At 40.1% G+C, this 19,621-nt stretch overlaps 6 protein-coding genes across 11 annotated transcripts in view; 3 read left to right on the forward strand and 3 right to left on the reverse strand.

The window, feature by feature from the left end:
* The window catches only part of LOC106742151 (ubiquitin-conjugating enzyme E2-17 kDa), a 5,722-nt gene extending 1,666 nt beyond the window's left edge, over positions 1 to 4,056 (reverse strand). The window contains exons 1-4 of one of the 5 annotated variants that reach the window (XM_014614827.1): positions 2,845 to 4,046; positions 1,912 to 1,992; positions 1,589 to 1,793; positions 156 to 589 (exon numbers count right to left, since the gene is read on the reverse strand). In XM_014614827.1, coding sequence (XP_014470313.1) covers positions 464 to 589; positions 1,589 to 1,793; positions 1,912 to 1,992; positions 2,845 to 2,888 — 456 coding nt within the window. In that variant the 5' untranslated portion in view covers positions 2,889 to 4,046 and the 3' untranslated portion in view covers positions 156 to 463. The other 4 variants (XM_014614826.1, XM_014614830.1, XM_014614829.1 and 1 more) reach the window with 4 other exon arrangements.
* A 781-nt stretch (positions 4,057 to 4,837) lies between these two features.
* Positions 4,838 to 6,983, forward strand: LOC106742150 (60S ribosomal protein L7-like). The gene is made up of 6 exons (XM_014614825.1): positions 4,838 to 4,939; positions 5,373 to 5,493; positions 5,595 to 5,770; positions 5,869 to 6,116; positions 6,420 to 6,517; positions 6,830 to 6,983. The coding sequence occupies exons 1-6, from the start codon at positions 4,929 to 4,931 to the stop codon at positions 6,938 to 6,940; spliced, it is 765 nt and encodes a 254-aa protein (XP_014470311.1). The 5' UTR covers positions 4,838 to 4,928; the 3' UTR covers positions 6,941 to 6,983.
* A 211-nt stretch (positions 6,984 to 7,194) lies between these two features.
* On the forward strand, positions 7,195 to 9,621 carry LOC106742145 (pre-mRNA-splicing factor 18). The gene is made up of 4 exons (XM_014614819.1): positions 7,195 to 7,459; positions 7,565 to 7,843; positions 8,457 to 8,885; positions 9,002 to 9,621. Exons 1-4 carry the CDS (start codon positions 7,397 to 7,399, stop codon positions 9,236 to 9,238), a joined length of 1,008 nt encoding a protein of 335 aa, XP_014470305.1. The 5' UTR covers positions 7,195 to 7,396; the 3' UTR covers positions 9,239 to 9,621.
* A 166-nt stretch (positions 9,622 to 9,787) lies between these two features.
* On the reverse strand, positions 9,788 to 11,552 carry LOC106742149 (pyrroline-5-carboxylate reductase 3). Its single transcript, XM_014614823.1, has 6 exons — positions 11,326 to 11,552; positions 10,929 to 11,209; positions 10,732 to 10,813; positions 10,537 to 10,673; positions 10,241 to 10,452; positions 9,788 to 10,121 (listed from the first exon to the last, which is right to left on the reverse strand). The coding sequence occupies exons 1-6, from the start codon at positions 11,411 to 11,413 to the stop codon at positions 10,064 to 10,066; spliced, it is 858 nt and encodes a 285-aa protein (XP_014470309.1). The 5' UTR covers positions 11,414 to 11,552; the 3' UTR covers positions 9,788 to 10,063.
* A 134-nt stretch (positions 11,553 to 11,686) lies between these two features.
* LOC106742144 (ADP-ribosylation factor-like protein 13B) lies at positions 11,687 to 14,455 on the forward strand. Its single transcript, XM_014614818.1, has 8 exons — positions 11,687 to 11,834; positions 11,916 to 11,986; positions 12,279 to 12,412; positions 12,604 to 12,719; positions 12,982 to 13,155; positions 13,255 to 13,432; positions 13,571 to 13,601; positions 13,687 to 14,455. The coding sequence occupies exons 1-8, from the start codon at positions 11,710 to 11,712 to the stop codon at positions 13,998 to 14,000; spliced, it is 1,143 nt and encodes a 380-aa protein (XP_014470304.1). The 5' UTR covers positions 11,687 to 11,709; the 3' UTR covers positions 14,001 to 14,455.
* A 20-nt stretch (positions 14,456 to 14,475) lies between these two features.
* LOC106742148 (caspase-1-like) lies at positions 14,476 to 18,720 on the reverse strand. Of its 2 annotated transcripts, none has more exons than XM_014614822.1 (4): positions 18,490 to 18,720; positions 17,806 to 18,062; positions 17,339 to 17,644; positions 14,476 to 17,244 (listed from the first exon to the last, which is right to left on the reverse strand). In XM_014614822.1, the coding sequence occupies exons 1-4, from the start codon at positions 18,567 to 18,569 to the stop codon at positions 16,994 to 16,996; spliced, it is 894 nt and encodes a 297-aa protein (XP_014470308.1). In that variant the 5' UTR covers positions 18,570 to 18,720; the 3' UTR covers positions 14,476 to 16,993. The 2 variants fall into 2 exon arrangements, with proteins under 2 accessions (XP_014470308.1, XP_014470307.1); XM_014614821.1 differs by having other exon boundaries at positions 14,476 to 17,259.
* Between the last annotated feature and the right edge of the window lie 901 nt (positions 18,721 to 19,621).

Genomic DNA, 19,621 nt, shown 5'->3' on the forward strand with positions numbered 1-19,621 from the left:
ATATATATATATATATATATATATATATAAAGTGAATTTGTGTACTGAAGTACTAGAATTTAATCGAAGTACAATTCTGCGCCGCCGAAAGGATCGTGTTCCTTCGCACAGAAAAAGAGAAACGAAAGAGAAAAGAAAATAAAGAAAAAGCCAAGTATTTTTCCTTTATATTCTAACATTTAATTACAGTACTAATTTCGTGTTTATCAGACATCGAAATAAATAAATATACGCAATTTCATAATAATTTATTATTCAACATTGTAAAAATTCGGTCTAACGTTGCACATCGTGGTAGTTCGATAGAGCTTTTCAGGAAGAAACATGCTAAGGTTCGTTTTTTGTCTTTCTTTTTTTTTTCATTTAAACGTTAGCTCCTTGGTAAGGCTGCACGTTCTCCTCCGTATTTGATGGCTGTTGGTGGCTGACTGATGCTGCGACAGCATCGCGTTATAGCTCGCGACTAATCCACAAAACTCTGCTCCACACAAGCCTTCACTCGCTTCTCGTACTCGCGTCGGTTCTCTTTGTACAGTTGCGCTGCCATTGAGTTGGCAGGTGAATTCGGGTTCGGGTCACTTAACAGCGACTGCAACCACATAAGTCGTACCCATTATACGGAGTATAATTTCGTTAGCCTTTTTTTCTGACAAAGTGCATGGCCGTAATTATAAATGAATGGCACGAGAGACTGCGAATGCTTATTTTCTTAGCTTTTCCGTTTCTTTCTCTAGTTCTTCTAATGCGGATACGGAAAAAACGAAAGTATATATCGGCGGGCAATTAAGGTAGTCACATATGTAGGTGTAGAATTACGCAAGTGTTATGCACAAATAATTTTGAATCGGTATCATGTGATTAGACTTTGCTGACTTGCAACCGCTGTTAAGACAAAACGAACGATCCCTCCAGGCGTTTTATCGTGTGTATGTATGTGTATGTGTGTGACTGACAATGAGCAACAAAAGTTTTTCGAAAGCAATGACAGGCGGATGAGTGATATTTTCACGAGAAAATAAGACTGCACAGTGAGATATAGTTTGTATATGAAATGTAAATACAAAGAAAATAATTCAACGTGAGACGTAAAAAATTAAACACTTTCTATTTTTTTTATTTCGCTATTCGTGTGTTATAAACATTTATTAATTGCCATGCAAGAGATGGTTTTTACCTATGTCAACGTAATTAAAAAAAAAAAATGTATATTAGAATGTAACAAGTATAAGCTATATCAGCTGTATTAACGACACCAAGCTATATTTACGTTGTAATGTAATTTTTCGATTTCTCCAAAACTACATTTAATATCGTAATGAAGTACATTCCAGATCTTTTTCTCTTTAAATTTTAACATGCAATATATCCATATAACAATAGTGAAATGAAAGAGAGAAGATATAATGTCATGCTATAGAGAGAGAAAGAGAGAAAGAAGGTCTGTCGTCTCCTTCACATTTTCAGCATAATTATAATAAGAAAATATCAAAACACCATAATCTGACAAATCGAGACTCCAGATACCTACTTAAAGGCCCTCGTTTCTATGGTATATAAAAGAAAGTGAATTTAATGAAATGACACATACCTGTATAGATGTTAAGATGGCTGAGACGTCGTAAGTAGGGCTCCAGCGATTTTGAAGTATGTCAAGACAGATTCCACCATCCGCGTATACATTGGGATGGAACATTTTACTAACAAATCTCACTGTGGGTGGTTTGTTTGGGTACTCCTCTGTAAATTCTATTGTGAGCTTGAATGTCCCATCTTCGAATGGGGTGTCGTGTGGTCTAGAACAGGAAAACATGAGCGTTCATAATCTTTCACGCAGGACCCGCATATTGGAAACAAGATTCGTAGTAACGAAACAAGATTCATAGTAACGAAACGAGAATGATATCCTCTTACCCAAATATAACTGCGTTCCATATCATAATATTATTGTCTGTCGGGGCACCTGACACTCCGGTAGGAGGATCTTCCTGTAATCTTTGCAAAAATAACAAACTTTTAGAACTTTGCGTTACAAATGGCGAATGTATACATGCAGACACATGTGTCTCGAAACATTATCTAGTATTCGCTAATGTACGAGTACCAATTTTAAGAATGATACATGTCATCCGTGTCTGTAGCGATATTTTATTATTGCAATAATATTTCTTCAAGAAACAGGCAATATCTCGAGTTCCCACTCGTCGGGAAATTTCGATTTGAACAGCTGTCGAAAGTTCAATTCCATCGAATCCCTCCGAAAATAGACCGCAAGGTAGCAATTTACATAACTTTCAGCTCGGACTCCTCGTGAACGCTTGGTTACGACACGGGACTCGTGACAAGTTTTCGTCAGGTGTCACACTTGACGAGAGAGAGAGAAAGAGATAGGGAAAGCTCGTCTATGTTTCGAAACACACCCCTATCTAATCTAACTGTTGAAACGCGCGTGAAACGATCACCGATTTCAGCGCGGACCGTGATTCACGCGAATCGTTCCAGAAACGAGTGGTGGGCGACCGCGTGTCGCGGACGGCTGCCCGCTGGGCAGTATCGCACGGCGGAGACGGTTTGTTTATCGAGTCGGCAAGTGGGCAGCCCGCTTGCACTTGACGGAGGGCGAGGAGGCGCGCCGCGAGAACGTCTAATAATAATCGCGGCGATGAGCGATTGACGTTCGCGCTGAGAGAAGCCTCCCTAGGGTTTGCCGTGGGTGTCGAGTCGGGCGCACCAGGAGCCGCTGCGCTTGCAATGGCGTTGTGTCGAGCGCGATCGAACGAACGAACGGACGGTCGGACGGACGGACGGAAAGACGGAGACACGATGCGTTAATACGACGTCAAGTACCTCTTGAAGTCCCTCATGAGTCTCCTCCTCGCGGGGGTGGACATCCCTCAGAAATGGGCTCGTCGCTCGTCACCGAGTTCTCCGAGCGATGACGATGATGGATCACGCGAGAGGGGCCCCTCTCTCACTCTCCTTCTCCCTGTGACTGCGTGTGTATGTATGTGTGGATGCGTGTACACGCTGCGCCGACGACGACGATGACGACCACCTTCCTCCTCCGCACCTTGTGCGTTGTCTCTGGCCAAGGGGACAAGCCCGACGAAAGAAATCACGGCACCCACACGCGCGTGTATGATCACACACGGGAGGAAGGTAGGTAAAAGGGGGGAGAGGAGGGCGCTTACTCGCGTCCGTATGCACGCACGACGGACGAACAAACGTGTGATAAGCACGCAAAACGCGCGCGTTCTCTCTCACCACGCGCGCACGCACTGCACACGCGACGAAGCAAGAGGTTATTTCTTAGCGAGGCTACGGATTTGCGACGCGAGACCGAGAGAGCAAGAATAGCAGAAGGGGGAGAGAGAAAGAGAGAGGAAGGTGAACTGCGAAAGAGAGCGAGAGAGATAGAGACAGACAGAGAGGAAGAGATATAGAGAGCGGAGCTCGTTGTTTGTCTCTTCTTTCGATTCTTGTCAAGTCGCGCCCGCGAAGGCCGCCCTGTTTTCGGTACCGTTACGGAAATGCGCGATTTAGGCTCCCACCTTGACAACAGCGACTACGACGGCAACGTTCACTCGCCCGTGTACCGACCCCGTTTACTTCGATCGAGTGTGCGTATGCCTGTCCGACGCGGAACTTGCTTTCTTTAGTCGCGACGAAGAACCCCCGCCAACGCCGAGACCTTCACGTAGTCTGCGATCGTTCTCGAGAAAATTGGCCTCGCCGACTGCCAAACGACTCGTTCGACAGCTGGATAGCAGTGCGGTGGGGATGCGAAGTGAGCTGTCTCCCTGACTGTCTCAGAACGGCGCGTGACGTCACCGACCGAGTAAAGTCGAGGTGGAATCCGTCTCAACGTGCGCGCGCGTGCGCGACGATCCGACGGCCGTGTAACTCTTTCCTGCGAATGGTAGCGTTAAAGAAACACCGCATTTCCGCAGTTCGAATGAATGTCAGGCAATCGCCTGAGTCGCGATTGAGTTCACGCGAAACCTCGTTTCTCGCGTCTCCGTTTTCTTCTTCACGGAAAAAGTTGCACAATCGCTTCCCAGTTTCCCTCGTAAAACAGTCTGGCCAACTTTTACTTGTCTAATTCGCCGTGTCTAGGGTGATCTCGGACTTTACACCCTATATCCGGCTGTTTGTAAGATGTATCATGTTGCAGGTATGATACACAATTGCGGACTCCTGAATAATAATAAATTAGAAAATTAATTCTCGATTATGCATTCTATCAGATTTTTATATCAAACGATCGCGGAAACGTGAACTGATCAAATCTACGTTACAATACGGATTATTTGGTCCGTTCTTTTCAGCTGCACTGCTGAACTGGTGCAATAAGTTAGAGCGAGACGAAATATACTTGTCTCATTCTAACTTATTGCATCGTTTCAATAGTGCAGCTAAAAAGAACAGACCAAATGTTATTTTATATTATCCGTGAATCACAACACGAATGTAAATTCGCCTGATAACGAAGCGCGATTTACTTTCGTATGAGGCTTGGCTGCGTTCCAAAACCCTATCAACCAGATAGAATTTTTTTGACCAATCAGAACAAAAAGAGCAAAGATTTCTATATCATGATTGGTTAATTACTGCTATTCTATCCATCGAGTGGAATTTTGGAACACAGCCATTGGCTGCGTTCAGCGGAATAAAGCGGTCAATGCTTATTGGTCTTTACTGTTAGATCCTTCAATTTAGACCAATTATATTGACGAATTATTTTAACCATTGTGCAACTGTTGTATTTTCTGAACGCAGTTAAGCTTGGCGAGTTGTGGAGGAGTGATGAGAGAGGTAGGGAAACAAAAGAAGAAAGAATATTCTTTACTCGCGCATGCGCAGTTGTTGGCTCTCGAAGGAGTACGTTCTCTACAGGGAGAGGTTAGGAGGTTCTTTTACCGCACGGGACGATGACGGATACGTGAGTAGTCTTGGCGATCCGGAAAAATCCAACCGCATCAATCAATAATATGATATCAAACGTGCATATATGACATGCTAATGGTTTCTTTGAAAATGCTTATATATTAGCAAATATATATTTTTTGTATTAACGAAACAAGCAACAGAGATTATTTACATGAGGAATTGCCAGCACAGCGTCGTCCCTTATGAGTCAATAATACGATTGCATACTTAATATACTTAATATTACGCGTAATGCGTTTATTTTCTCGTCATAAGGAGTCAGTGTTTCTACACATCGTTCATAATATTATCATGATAGACAAAAAGTTTTCAAAGATGTAGTTGGAACATGTTTTTATAGTCAACATAACCTATCTTTACCGTGGTGCACTAAACGCTTACCAAACATGTGTACACGATATGAGAATTAATCGTTTTTTATACAGAAAAAAAGAGACCGCCTCGCCTGCGAGCACCAAGAAGCTGCCGGCGGTGCCGGAATCTGTGCTGAAAAGGAGGAAACGCCGTGAAGCGGTCAAAGCTGCACGTCTGCAAATTTCGATTAAGGTAGTAGTTACAGGATCAGCTGAGAGACTTCACTTGTAATATGTGAGATATGTGTTACAGATCAATCTAATCAATTCCTTACATCTTTGTTTCTTTTACAGCAACGTGCAAACCGTTATAAGAAGAGGAAAGAGATTTTCAAAAGAGCAGAGAAATATGTAAAGGAGTATAAACAAAAAGAAAGGGATGAAATCAGATTGATGAGACAGGCTAAAAACCGTGGAAATTATTACATTCCTGGTGAGGCACGTCTAGCTTTCGTTATCCGTATTCGAGGGTAAGTACCGATGTGAAATTCCCAACATCGGTCACAAATCTATGTTCTTTTCTCCGAGTTTTAAATACAATTTACATTTAATTGCGTCTTTATCTTAGTGTGAATCAAGTTGCACCAAAGGTACGGAAGGTACTTCAGCTGTTTCGACTGAAACAGATTAACAATGGCGTTTTTGTCAAATTGAACAAAGCAACGATTAATATGTTACGGATTGTCGAGCCCTACATCACATGGGGATATCCAAATTTGAAATCTGTTCGCGAATTGATTTACAAACGTGGGTTTGCCAAAGTAAACAGGCAGCGCATCCCGATAACTAGCAATGCCATCATTGAGAGGAAACTCGGTTAGTAAAACATTTTTTAATACTTGTGCAAAATTAATAATTAAAGAGCAAGATATAACTTACATGCACATAGTGTATTTCCTGAAAAACATTTCTTTTGACAAATCCATAGGAGTGTTGTCTACGTAGAGACGCTCTCCCTTCCAGTTTGTCAAAAATTAACAAAGTAAATTTCTGGAAAACCTAACTACCTATTTCTTGTATTTAGGTTTGACAGTGATTTGCACAAAACACTGCTTAAATAGTTAATTTTTACCCACAATAACCAACGCCTTGATTTAATGGATTATGTTTGTTGCTTAGGTCGTTCTAATATTATCTGTACCGAAGACTTAATCCATGAGATTTTCACCGTTGGCCCTAAATTTAAGTACGCCAGCAATTTCCTGTGGCCTTTCAAGGTACGGTTGAAAAAACGTTACATAACGAGCACATAAATATCTTGTTTTACGACATTGGCATGGTTGTAGAATAATATTAAGTCTGTTAACCTCCTACAATGTCGAAAAGCAATAAGAGCTTCTCTTGCCGATGAGTATCGTCCTCATGTTACAAGTCTAAGATAAGCTCAAACATTTTCACCTCAATCTATACTAAGTGAAAACAGGAAGATCTGTAATGCTTAATACTTTTATATCTCAATAATCTATATGTAATTACAAAAATTCAGTTTATATATTTGTATGAAAAAAATCGTTTTCCTATTTTTCTAGCTCAATACACCGAACGGTGGATGGCGCAAGAAGACCAATCATTACGTAGAGGGTGGTGATTTTGGAAATCGAGAAGATAAAATTAATGAACTTCTCCGAAGGATGGTGTAGACCCACAAAGACCATAAATATAAACTATTATGTCCAAAATTAAGTTTTTCTATGTGTTACGCACATATATACTTTCTTAATTTCCTTTTCCTTGATTTTCCTTTTGAGAGGGATGCAACCTTTAATCATTTGGTTTACGCGCGCTCAAAGATGAGTTCCGCTTGGCGCTTGTGACGATCGCGACTTTATAGGCCAGGTTTATAATGTCTAATCTCATTGGTCGATTTCCCAGTGTGATTGGACATTGTGGATATGACCACGCTCGCGATCGTTGCAAGCACCAAACAGAACCGCAAAATTCTACGATTTGACATCACCGCCCCTCATCAGTACTTACGGAACTTTCCAGTGATTGTTTTGTGTTTTAAATTCCCTTCGACTACCGAGCAAAACAATTACCACAGTGTAATATAAAATTGCTTCTTGACGTTTTCCGTTATTCTCGTCATTAACGAAATGGATATACTGAAAGCAGAGATAATGAGAAAACGTAAGGAGCTGGAGGACAGTCACATTCTGGTATATATTTAGTACATCATAAATTTGTTGGTTATGTTATAGTTTGAGGTTAGATAATCATGTTTACGCTAGCGATGAATGTTTATGTCAAGGTGTTTGTTGCAGGACAACCACAAAAAGTACTTCAAGAGAAGTCAATTGATATCGAAGGAAGAGGAAGTACGCGAAACCGACAAAAGGAACAACGAAGTCGCACCGTCGAGCGTGAGTCGTCAGTCAGAAGAATGTGTAACAGATAGCTCCGAACATCTGATGCTATCTAGACAAGAAGTAATCAGACGGTTACGCGAACGAACTGAGCCTATATTATTGTTCGGAGAATCAGAGTTGGAAGCGTTCAAGAGGTTAAGGAAATGCGAGATCCTGGAGCCAGAAGTGAATAAAGTAAGATTCCTCTGTATATGCAATTCCTTTTAACCCTTTCGCTTCGGATGTCCAGTCCGCCGAAGTACTGTCTCTGTACGGGCGCGCGCGCCGCGAATACGCACAATATGCGTTGTTGCTTTATATACGTTTTCCTAGGTCTTAAGTAACAATTTTGCTAAATAAAACAATCTTTGTTACTATATAATGATTATTATTTACATTTTTGGTATGAAAATATTTACAACTTAAAAGTTACTAGTAAGATTTAAATTTTAATTAATTATTGTCCGCAAACAAGTTAATATATTAATATAAAGTGATTAGTAGTATAAGTTAGTATGATAAATTCTGAAGCACGGATCTACGCATAAACCAACATCACACTCTTTACACTCGTATCGTGAGTCGGATCTTTTGTCATTCTTACTGCAGACGACACATCGCGCGGCCGCCGCTTATAAGCGGCGCTCGTACGCACAAGACATATTATGCGCGCCGCTTATAAGCGACACTCGTACCCACAGGACATACTGTGCGCGCCGCTTATAAGCGGCGCTCGAAGCGAAAGGGTTAATGATGATTCAATTTTCACAAATGATTATTGACTGATCATTTTTTGGTAATTCAACAGGGCTTCAGAAATGACTTTCAAGAGGCTATGGAACAAGTGGATCAAGCATATCTTAATGAGATTTTAACATCCTCCAAGTCTCAAAGTCTCGATGGAAAGGGAGATGTGAACGTGCCTGATGAGGGAGTTACTTACGAGGACATAGAGAAGATGTCGACTAAACTGAACAAGGGGGACAAGGACTTCGACATGAATGTTATCACTCTGTTCGTACAATATCTGGTCCAAATATGGGGCAATCAGTTAAACAGTCGAACAGCTGCTGAAAAGATAAGCACCAAGGGCAAGATGAACAGTGCTACCTATGCTCAAACAAGAGAATACTTAAAGCCGCTTTTGAGAAAGTTGAAGAATAAATCCCTTCCGGAAGATATAACCGACAGTTTGACAGAGATTGTTAAACATTTGCTGCAACGTAATTATATACTGGTATGTATGTGCTCTATAATGGTACACAGTATATTAATACTTGTACTACTTTCTGCTAGCCGTCGAAAATATCGCATATTGATTTTATATTAAATATCGGTCAATTCTTGTTTCAGGCTAGTGATGCTTATTTGCAAATGGCTATAGGTAATTCCCCTTGGCCCATCGGTGTAACTATGGTCGGTATTCACGCACGTACCGGAAGAGAGAAGATTTTCTCAAAAAATGTCGCTCATGTTATGAATGACGAGACTCAGAGGAAGTACATCCAAGCACTCAAGAGGCTGATGACTAAGTGTCAAGAATATTATCCTACGGACCCTTCACGTTGTGTAGAATATTCAAAAAGTTAAGTACAAACAGACAAAGGCTTATGTGATACAATGTATAAAATGGAATACAATAATTATTTCAAGTAGTATATGTATATATATACTCGTATACATAATAGAAATACAAACGCGCATTGTTACTGCTGAGAAGACCCGATTAAATCTTAATAAATTTTTTTTTTTATGAGATTGATTATGGACAACTAACAAATAAATTATTAAACATCTTATATCAGGTAAGATTATTAATAATTTATAATTTTTTAAACAATCAAATATACTAGGATTATGAGATAATAAAGTTATTGGAGCGACTTATTGTATATATTAATATATTAGAATATATTTATTATATTTGAGTATATTTATTATATTATATTTGCATACGTAATAGACTGAAACACGTCAAACTTTTCTGTATATTTCTAGTGTAGCATAAAAAAATTCACACATTAACAAGTGATTTAATTGGTTGCAATTTTATTTGCCTTTTTTCTTTGTATACATATTTATACATTTATATGTTTTTTGTAATAAACTCATTTATGAAAATTTATGAAAATGAGGTTTATGCGTTTATATAGGAACACGATCTTTAAAAATGTGTGTTTTGAATTCTAAGTCCTTGCAAAAAAAGACATTCCATTCCTTCTGTCGTTGCGTAACGTTGATTACATTATGTCAACATTATTCAGAAAAACTATATATTCAAAAGTAAAAAAATGTAATAATCAAAATAAAATAAATGCAAAAATTATATCAAACGCATATTTACCCCAATATTCATTACGAATAAAATATTGTCCTAAAATATTGTCTATAGCCAGGCTCTGGCTTAGCATGGACTTATATCAATTTACTCGTTTTATTTACGGCAGCCTGAACCGCATTGATCATAGATCCCCTGCAAAGTTCGATAAATGAAAGTTAGCTGGTATCTAAATCTGATATCTAAACGTGCGAACATTCAACAACGAGATATATGCATTTTATTTATATTTATATAAATAACTGAAAAAATACCTGACCCCGCCGGTTTCCATAGCGTGAACGCCAGCGATAGTGGTACCTCCGGGCGAGCAGACTTCGTCCTTCAACTGACCAGGATGCTTCCCGGTTTCGAGCACCATTTTTCCAGCGCCTACCAGTACTTGCGCAGCGAATTTAGTCGCTGTTGCCCTCGGTACACCCATTCTCACAGCACCATCTGATAATGCCTCTATGATGACATAAGCCTAAACAGTAATCATCTGAAATTGTAGGTAACTTTCTCTCTCTCTCTCTTCTCTTAATAATGCAATAGCATCGTGAAGGCTTACAAAGGCGGGACCAGAACCTGTCAGACCACCAACGGCATTCATAGTTGATTCTGGAACATTTACGCACATACCCAGATGGGAGAACAATGCATCCACTATCTCTAGATCTTGTACATTGGTGTGTCGCTGGCAAGAAGCTAAAAATTACATTTACATTTACAAATTAGTCCAGATGGCACGGTAATTGTGACTCACCTGTAATTCCCTCTCCAATCATCAGAGGTGTATTTGGTATAGTTCTAATTATTCTCGGCGACTCCACGATCTGAGCGAGTTTCTGAAAATATTTCATCTTCACGAATTGCCACAAGGAATATTTGAAGCATAACGCATTATGCAAAAATTGATTATTCAAGTAAAAGATTATTCATGTAAAATCCTGCTTTCTTTACATCTTCCAAGATGTCGAGAGTCACTCCAGCAAGCAGCGAGATAAATAGTTTGTTCCTAAACTTCGATATTCTTATACTCGGCTTTGACTCATGCTGCATCCTCGACAATTCCGACACTATGACATCGTCCAGGTTGTGCGGTTTTACCGCCAGAAACACGACGTCGCAGTTGTCCAGGACCTCGTGATTTTTCAAGGTCGGACGAGTGCCCAGTTCCCTCCAAGAACAGTGCGTTCTATCTGTACGAGTGGAAACCCAGCATTTGTCTGAATCTAATATACCTGTTGTGACAGAACACATTGGTGTTTCCACGTGAATAAATCTGTTCTATACTCATCAGTTTATTACCGAGATAAAGAGAGAGAGAGAGAAAGAAAGAGAGAGAGGATAAAATTACCTTTGTTAATTAAACCAGCGGCTATAGCAATGGCCATATTTCCACCTCCGATAAAGCCGACTTTTAGGGACTTCAATTGCTCCTCCATAGTGAACAATGCAATATCAAACGTATCTCTTGTACTTTGTGCAATTATCACGTAATATTGTGCTTTCCGGAAGGGAATCCGGGCTTCCGGCCTCGATCTTCGTCTTACACGCAGGACCGCTTCGTAATTATTGATACACTCTGTATATACATTCGCGCATATGGCGGCCTCCGTTGTGCGTGGCGTGGTGGATGCGTCACCTGTGAGCGTGTACGTGTATGTGTGTCTCTCACCTGGATTTCGTTACCTGTTGTGTTATCTACGAAATATGAATATACGATCCTGCGGGTCAATGAATGACAAGAGCCCGTCGATGCGCGATTAAAAGCGCGACGTACAATCGCGGAGGATCCTTCCTCGCGATGGGCAATTGCATCAGGAGCATGCTGAAGAGGCTACGGACGAACCGCGGAACAGAAAGGTACATTTGTTTACATTAACTCATCACGTAGTCCGTTTTATCCGATGTCCGGTTTGTTCACATTGTCCCGCGTTATTTCAGAACCATTGTCTTGCTTATCGTGGGACTGGACAACGCCGGGAAATCTTCGGTTTTGAATCATATCAGCGGTGGTAAGTGACTCCTGGTGCGAGCATTACTATCGTAAAATGGACCTTATCGCAAAATGATAAGCTTATTTCTCTTAAACTTGAATCTAGAAAGTCATAAATTCGAGTCTCTCAAGACTGTATTTTTTAGAAGATAAAGATCGCATTACGATACCGTGAAAAGTATCACGTTAAATGTGTGTGTGTGTGTGTGTGTGTGTGTGTGTGAATCTATATAAATATATATATGTACTTTACTTTGTAGAAAACAAATTCTCGGATCTTTTATGCAACACACACCTATTTATCTTTGTAGATCCAGATCAAAACGTATTGCCTACGATGGGGTTCCGTATGGTAACCTTAAAGCACAAATCATATTTGGTGAAGATATATGATATCGGTGGTAGTTCACAGATCAGGGCGTTGTGGCCCAAATACTACAACGACGTGAGTGATTCTTGTAATATTATCCGAATATGAGCGACAGTAGTTACGATCGTACGAGTAACTGTAATTAAGTGTGATCGGTAACAAGTAACCGATGGAATTATTCGCAATTATACAATCGCCCGCTGTGTCTGTACACAGTGGCAATGGGAGGCCCCGGATATTGTACCTATCACCTTGACATCTTCTAGATACACGGTCTTATATACGTGGTGGACGCTAGCGATATCTCCCGTCTTGCCGAAAATAAAGTCGTGTTTAACGAATTAATCGCACACGAGCATATCTCGACGAAACCATTGTTGTTGTAAGGGAACTGAATTTACGCTTACGTTTTCGCACGCTGTTTACTTACGCACCCATCACGATCGGTGATGCTTGCTTACACGATTGCTTGATACGTTACACGCATAGTGCATAGTTTAAGGAAACGCGGAGAGAAAACGAAGAATCAGCATCTGTGAATTATTCACGTGTGTATGCGATTAAAGAAAGTGCTGCGTAGATATGACGGGGCGTATTGCCGATACCGCGTGTCTCATCATCGTCGCGTTTTGCAATGCGCACAGACTCGCCAACAAGCAGGACCTGAATGGCGCGGTCGACGAGCTGGACCTGGTCGAGAACCTGGACGTGGAGCGCGCTGCCAACGCAATGAAGTGTCCGACCCGAGTTGAAACGTGCTCCTGCGTTTACAAGGAACAGTCGAGGAACAGCAACGTCGGCGTGAGAAACGGTTACAAGTGAGTCCGTGGCCGGTTAACAGAATTTAGATGCACGTGGATAGTGCGAGTTTCACGGCATGTACTTCCGCGTTTGCGATCAGACGTTGTTTCGCGCAGGTGGCTGTTGGACACGGTCGTGAAGAATTACGCCGCGCTGAACGGCAGAACGAGACAGCCGCAGCGAATCCAACGTAAGAGAATCCAGGACACGCGGTCGGTCGCGTCGAACACGCCGTCGAGGGCGTCCGTGCACTCGAATCCTTTTAAACCCATCAGAGATCTTCTAGCGGCTAAGGTGCGCGCCCGAGTCGATCGGGCGATTTATTTTATTATTTATTTTCATTTATTTTCATTTATTTTCATTTACTCATTTATTCTTCGCTCTCAAGGATGACGTTTGGCGGTTTATATAATTGATGATCTAAAATTTCAGGACGAACACGCGATAAGTGAGTCACGTAATGGTATGTGTTATCCAGCTGACGATGTGTGTTTGTAAGATGTGAATGTATACACGATTCGAATGTGGACGAATGAACTTTCTCGTAGGTACCAGCGACGGGAGGAACGTCGCGAAAGTTTTCGTGCGAAAAAACAAGACTGCCCCTCTTGCAGTTGAGCAACCGATTATTGAATACGAGAATCTCTCGCCTAACGCGGAGGCCCTGGATTCGCCCGAGGAAGCCGGCGAGAAAAGCACGCAGACCATAACGACGATATTAGATCCTTTGAATTTGGAGCTGGATCATCGCGACGGTAACCCACACGCGAGGTTAATCCGTCCGTACACCGCGCCGGAGAGGTCGCAACGATTACCGAATAAGATGACGATAATCAACATCCCCGGACAAGTGCCTCAATGACAAGATCTGTAATCTTTTGTACTTGAATCAATCGAAGGGACCAAGTTGTACCACCGCCTAACGTAAGTGCAAAATCTGCGGCTTCGAAATCGAAAGAGCTACCGTCACACCGCGAGAAACACTGTGCCCTTACGTGCGGCCCTCAAACATTGCCATTTACAGTGAATCTATTTATATGACTGTGTTAAGTTAATTAATATCTCGTGTATAAAGATGCGTATTCTTGCCGCGTTGTTAGAAGTTACCGTTCCCGAAGTCGCGGTCGATAATGCGAAAGTAATCTTAATTTTGTGAACATTAATATGGTAGTGTTTAATAACAAATTTGTAAACCCCTAATATGTATGTATGTATGTGTACTCTTTTTATCTCGAATACAAAAAGAAATATGTCCAAGAAATATACTTTTTATTATCACTTCAAGAGGAAAGTACTGTGCCTGATTAACTGCAGCATTAAGAAATCATAGCCAGCCGTGCGTTTTATCCCGTTTATTTTGTAAATTTGTATAAGTCCGTGTATAGAAAGATATTACAAATATATGTATTACAAAAAGCACACTTAAGTATCGCTAAAGCTACGGTATAACGATGCTGCGAAATTGCTACTTTACCGGTATCAATGTTGAAAAATGCAGTTTCACAAATGAATTCACCTGTCAGCGCACACTTATCACAAAAATACGGTACGTGAGACATTGTGCAATTCTACTTTGCAACCGCATCATTATATTCTTGAGCAATTACTTTGTAACATCTTTTAGATAATAAGATGCTCACATCGCAACATCGCGTTCGCATGATATAAACTGCGAGCATCTTACGGGCGGCGTTCCAGCAGAAATCCAGCGTTCAGTGATTATCACTCCTGACGAATACACACTCTTCTGAATCTATCAAGCATGCTCCAATCACAGACAATGTGACCACCAAGCGCTTCTGTTGAACGCAGCCATTTTTATAAGAGGAACAATAAGTGAAAACGCGATTCGCAGAACTACTAACGTCTTGTATATTGAGGCTGCGGCTCTGATATTCACCGTCGGTACTGAAAATCTATAATATACGTGACATAAACTATAGATTTTCAGTACTGGGAGTAAATATCAGAACGCGGCCTGAGATGTCTTAATATACAAGGTAAGCCACGGAATGTGATCAGCTTAATTTGTTCTGCTGTTAGTGAATCGCTTGAAAAATTTTTTGTCTAATATAACATGATTCAAGGTGAGCTTTAAGATCATCCTGAAGCTCACCATGGTATACTGAACAAGAACATTTTCAATCGCTCCACTAACAGCAAAAAATTAAGTTAATCACATTGGTTCATCCTGTACACATATATATGTATATATGTATTTATGTTATATAGTCTTATATAGTTTAACCGTAGTTATAAAACAATTGCAAATATATAAGGCCTATGAGAATTCGATTATTCTTACTATGAAAGACTCAGTATCACGTTTCGCAAAATTTTGTTGCTCTTAGCCGCAGCCGTCGATATATATATATATAATTGTTCCTTAACTATCCATTCCATTGTACATCCGCTGACTGATACTTCGGCGCATGCACAGGTAACTTATCTCAATTAGCCTAACTACGGAGAAATTTCTCTCGCACTTTCTTTTTCAAAACTGTTTCTGTAACGTCTGAATACTCATTGTAGTTGCTGCTTATACACAGGTAATCACAACTATTTTCTATCTCAGGCGGGTTATACAATTGCGTAGAGTCGCGAAATACACATTGTTTCGTTGACGTCAGGCTATTGCTTATTGCAATGAACGTACACAGATTGCTCTTACACATGTTCGGTATAAAATATACGTATATGATTGTAAAAGTTTAGGACAGTCACATCGCGTATATACTGATTAAAAAATATTCTATTAATATATATATGCAACATCAAAGTGCTATTGCAATAGAATGTATGAAATATTTATTGTGATTTTTTTTCTTCAATATATGTTTCATATATTTATATATCAATGTATGTTATATATGCTATTATATATAAATTATATACCGATGGAAAATATGATTAAGAATACATATATGGTATATTATTTAATATAATCGGTAAATCTGTCACTTTTGTACTTATTATGTACTTCAATTACTTGCTAAATGAAGATCTCACAGGCAAAGCGATTGCTTTAGAGGAGATCTCAAGTGTCTCCTAATAAATCTTTGTGTTTTATACTTTAATGCTTGTCATAAATAGCTGTTTCTGTGCTATACCTTCAGATAAGATAACGAAAGGACATATATTTCACTTTCTTTTTGTAATATGTATTCTTTGTGTCATGAAAGTAATTGTGACTGAAGACGTGAAAAATAAATGCACAATGTGGCAGTATGTAGTTATCTGTTCTCTTGCGAGAGATAGGATAAAAAGAATAACTTAAGTAGAGAAAGAAGAAAACAAGAAAAATAATACTATTGTGTACAGAAACTTATCAATAATAAGAGGATATTATCTTATATTGCTATTCTTAATGTATGAATGTTTACTTTTAAACGTTACTTTAGTACTTGCACGGACAATTTGTAGAATTATTAAATATACAAGATACAACATCTTGTTCCCAAAATGCAATACACAACAATCGCATTGGCAAAGTGCAGCGTATAAATAAAATTGGTACGTTCCATCCAGCTAGCAGCTTTGAGAGATGATCAGACCTGTGTATCGTGAGTACACATACCAGCAAGACATAGCCTTAACACGCATATAATGATTAAGCTACTTGTAACCGTTCACATCTGTTTCTGAATATTATTATTGTGCAGCTATTGTTATAACAAATATACCACTGGCAAATCGCTGCTATTTCTTCGAGTGATAAATAAATGATGAATCGATAATGCGTACGATAGGATATCTTACTACCACGGTTATATGACATATTAAGGCTACCGTTACATTATGCTGGTCTGTGTACGTAATGAGTAAGTAGATAATTACTTACTTCACAATGCTCGACTATACTAGGCCATTCTTCGGAGTTGTGAACTTCACCAAACGCGTCAACATAGAAGTGATACACGGGATTTGTTTCTGTTGATGCATGGTAATATTATCAGGCGTGTTCGACTCGAAGTCCAGGGCGACGTGTTGACACACGAACGTTAGCAGAGTCAACATGTCGTAACGGGTGCCGTTTTCGCGCAATTCCATGCACAACGCCTGCATGAACCATGATCCACGACTGGTGTTCCTCCAGGAATAATAACCTGCCGGTCGAGACACTTTTTGAATCACAAAGCAGCTCCTTTCCGCTATCACTATCTATGTTTTGAAGAAAGTGCTCAAATTAACGATACAAACCAGGTATGGTTGAGTAAGCAATCAGAAAGTCTGCTTGACTGGGGATACGGAATGTTGTGGTTGACTGTCCATCCGTTTCGGTACGTTCTTTCAGTGTAATACCTGAATCCAGTCTATCACCCTGGCAGGCTTGTATGAAGAACATCTTGGGCTTACCAGCCAGAGTCGGGCATCTGTCGGCAGTGAAATATTGCCAAAGAGATTCAGCTTTGTACCCAGTATCATGAGCATAAAGCATTCCGAGCTCACCGTGGCTTAGTACAGCCACTATCAGGCAATCATGTTGGGAATGATCCATGTCTGCAACTGTGAAGATAATAATTAGCTATTGTTTCACAAGGTATACTTGTTATTATGTTCTGTGATGATTTTATGAAGTATTCTTTCGATGCTTTCTTCTCTTATACTTTTTGAGAAGTAATTTTTTTCAGTAACAAAACAAATAAACAATTCAAAGACTGGCTTACCCCTTTCTAAATTTTTTATTATATCTTTGTGAGTCGAATTATGAAAATCATTTACTTCAAAACCAAGGTTTTTCAGTGTATTGCTTAGATTCTCACAATCGACATTTGTACCGCAACGAGGTTTGAGATGCGAGACTGTGAAGAACTCATGATTAAAAATAATGGCTAAGCCACGTTTCTCATGGCTCATCTTATAGTAAAAAGCATAGCGATCTGTAGGTGCTGTTTGCAACGGCCCTATGGGAACAATGCTATTCCTGCAAAAAATTCAATTTTATCTCTTTTTGACCACTCCATATTATAATATTTCTTTGTTTTTTTTCGTTCTTAGTCAATTGGTTCGATGCATCTGAGAAATGACTCATTCCAACCAAGTGATCAAACAACTGGTAATGTGAAAACCTAAGACTCAACTGGTGGTCTAAATACTTTCCTTGATATCTCACCACAAGAATTTATGCGAAATTATTTGATTCGAACTATTTCTACTTCAAAATTACTACTACTTCTACGTCAAATTCGCAGATATAGAAAACTATTCACAGAAATGTATTTGCACAAATTTACATCTTACTTTCACGATTGTGCGCGAATGTTCATTGCAAGGCTTTGTGTCGCAGCAACATGAATACACGATTTCGCACGCGTCGGATGTTACGACCCAACGTGAAGTTCGTTTCCTACCTGGTGCAGCCAAACGCGTCACTGACATCGTCGTCGCGTATCATGGTGTGATTTTTGCCATCCGGCTTGAGCGAACACATGACTTATCCCACGAAAATCCGGGATCACAGGGAAAAGGCAAGATCTCGTGGCGCAGTCTTGTAATCGTATGGTCTAGGTAGCTCGACTCGTACACACAAAGATCAATTCCGTTCTAAACGCGCGAAGTGACGCACTATACGGAAACGGATGATGTGCTGCGCCGAGTGGCTGCGCTGTGGTTTTTACTTTATCACTGGAGCCTCACGGCCGCCATCAGCCCCCATCCACATGCACATGGACTTAAAGGATGGAGCATTAGGCGTGAAGAGGGTGACGGATATGATTGGATGAGGGGTATGAAGCAATGGTAGAGAGGAGGATTAAATCGTCGGCCGTGTTTACATGGGCCACTAGTGCTGTCATCTATAGAAAACATAAAGTATTACTTCGGACCTATAGGGAAAGCGACACTACATGCCGATTTAGAGCATATATTTATAATAACGGAAAAGAAAGAATATATATTTATAATAACGGAAAAGAAAGAAAAAGGGAGATCAAGTATTAAACAGTTAAGAAAGTTAAGACTATTACAGGATGATTAAAGCAGATAATATAACTAAGTATCGATAAGTGGCACTACTAGTGGCCCACATAAATGGCCGACGATCTAATCCCCCTCCTCACTATTGCTTCACTCCTGTTGAACTATATTCCGTCCATAGAGAAATTACATGTACTTCTCAATCAATTACGTCAGTAATGTTTACATATTTCGATTCCTTATTCAATTTCAAATAAAGGAGTGAAAAAAAAAATTGGTAACTCGCAATAGGTAAATTACAACGATCATTTGTTTACATCGACGCGCAGCGGCCTCAGCATGACCTCAACATGATCTCAACATGACCTCAACATGATCTCGACATGACCTCGACATGACCTCGACATGACCTCGACATGACCTCGACATGGCCTCGACCGGTGTGATCATATATTGCTTCGAGAATACACTATGGTTTATATATATTGGATGAATATGAAGTATCATTCTTACTTGAATCTATCCGAGAATTGCAATCTTTGAAACTCACTCAGCCTCTGCGATGCG

The sequence above is a fragment of the Dinoponera quadriceps genome, unplaced genomic scaffold (genome assembly GCF_001313825.1).
Source record: "Dinoponera quadriceps isolate SergipeBrazil2010 unplaced genomic scaffold, ASM131382v1 scaffold676, whole genome shotgun sequence".
NCBI lineage: Eukaryota > Metazoa > Arthropoda > Insecta > Hymenoptera > Formicidae > Dinoponera > Dinoponera quadriceps.

Bases quoted from the DNA above. Each gene is read 5' to 3' on its own strand.
- LOC106742150 (XM_014614825.1), top strand. The intron at 5,494-5,594 runs GTAGTAGTTACA...TTTCTTTTACAG, and splicing joins GTCTGCAAATTTCGATTAAG to CAACGTGCAAACCGTTATAA. The intron at 5,771-5,868 runs GTAAGTACCGAT...TCTTTATCTTAG, and splicing joins TTCGTTATCCGTATTCGAGG to TGTGAATCAAGTTGCACCAA.
- LOC106742148 (XM_014614821.1), bottom strand. From the start codon at position 18,569: ATGTGTTCGCTCAAGCCGGATGGCAAAAATCACACCATGATACGCGAC. The intron at 18,063-18,489 runs GTAGGAAACGAA...AATTTTTTGCAG, and splicing joins GACGCGTTTGGCTGCACCAG to GAATAGCATTGTTCCCATAG. The intron at 17,260-17,338 runs GTTTGTATCGTT...TGATTCAAAAAG, and splicing joins TGCTTACTCAACCATACCTG to TGTCTCGACCGGCAGGTTAT.
- LOC106742149 (XM_014614823.1), bottom strand. From the start codon at position 11,413: ATGGAGGAGCAATTGAAGTCCCTAAAAGTCGGCTTTATCGGAGGTGGA. The intron at 11,210-11,325 runs GTAATTTTATCC...CTGTCACAACAG, and splicing joins CGCTGGTTTAATTAACAAAG to GTATATTAGATTCAGACAAA. The intron at 10,814-10,928 runs GTAAAGAAAGCA...AAATATTTTCAG, and splicing joins CTCTCGACATCTTGGAAGAT to AAACTCGCTCAGATCGTGGA.
- LOC106742144 (XM_014614818.1), top strand. From the start codon at position 11,710: ATGACAAGAGCCCGTCGATGCGCGATTAAAAGCGCGACGTACAATCGC. The intron at 11,835-11,915 runs GTACATTTGTTT...GCGTTATTTCAG, and splicing joins ACGAACCGCGGAACAGAAAG to AACCATTGTCTTGCTTATCG. The intron at 11,987-12,278 runs GTAAGTGACTCC...TTATCTTTGTAG, and splicing joins TTTGAATCATATCAGCGGTG to ATCCAGATCAAAACGTATTG.
- LOC106742145 (XM_014614819.1), top strand. From the start codon at position 7,397: ATGGATATACTGAAAGCAGAGATAATGAGAAAACGTAAGGAGCTGGAG. The intron at 7,844-8,456 runs GTAAGATTCCTC...GTAATTCAACAG, and splicing joins TGGAGCCAGAAGTGAATAAA to GGCTTCAGAAATGACTTTCA. The intron at 8,886-9,001 runs GTATGTATGTGC...TTCTTGTTTCAG, and splicing joins TGCAACGTAATTATATACTG to GCTAGTGATGCTTATTTGCA.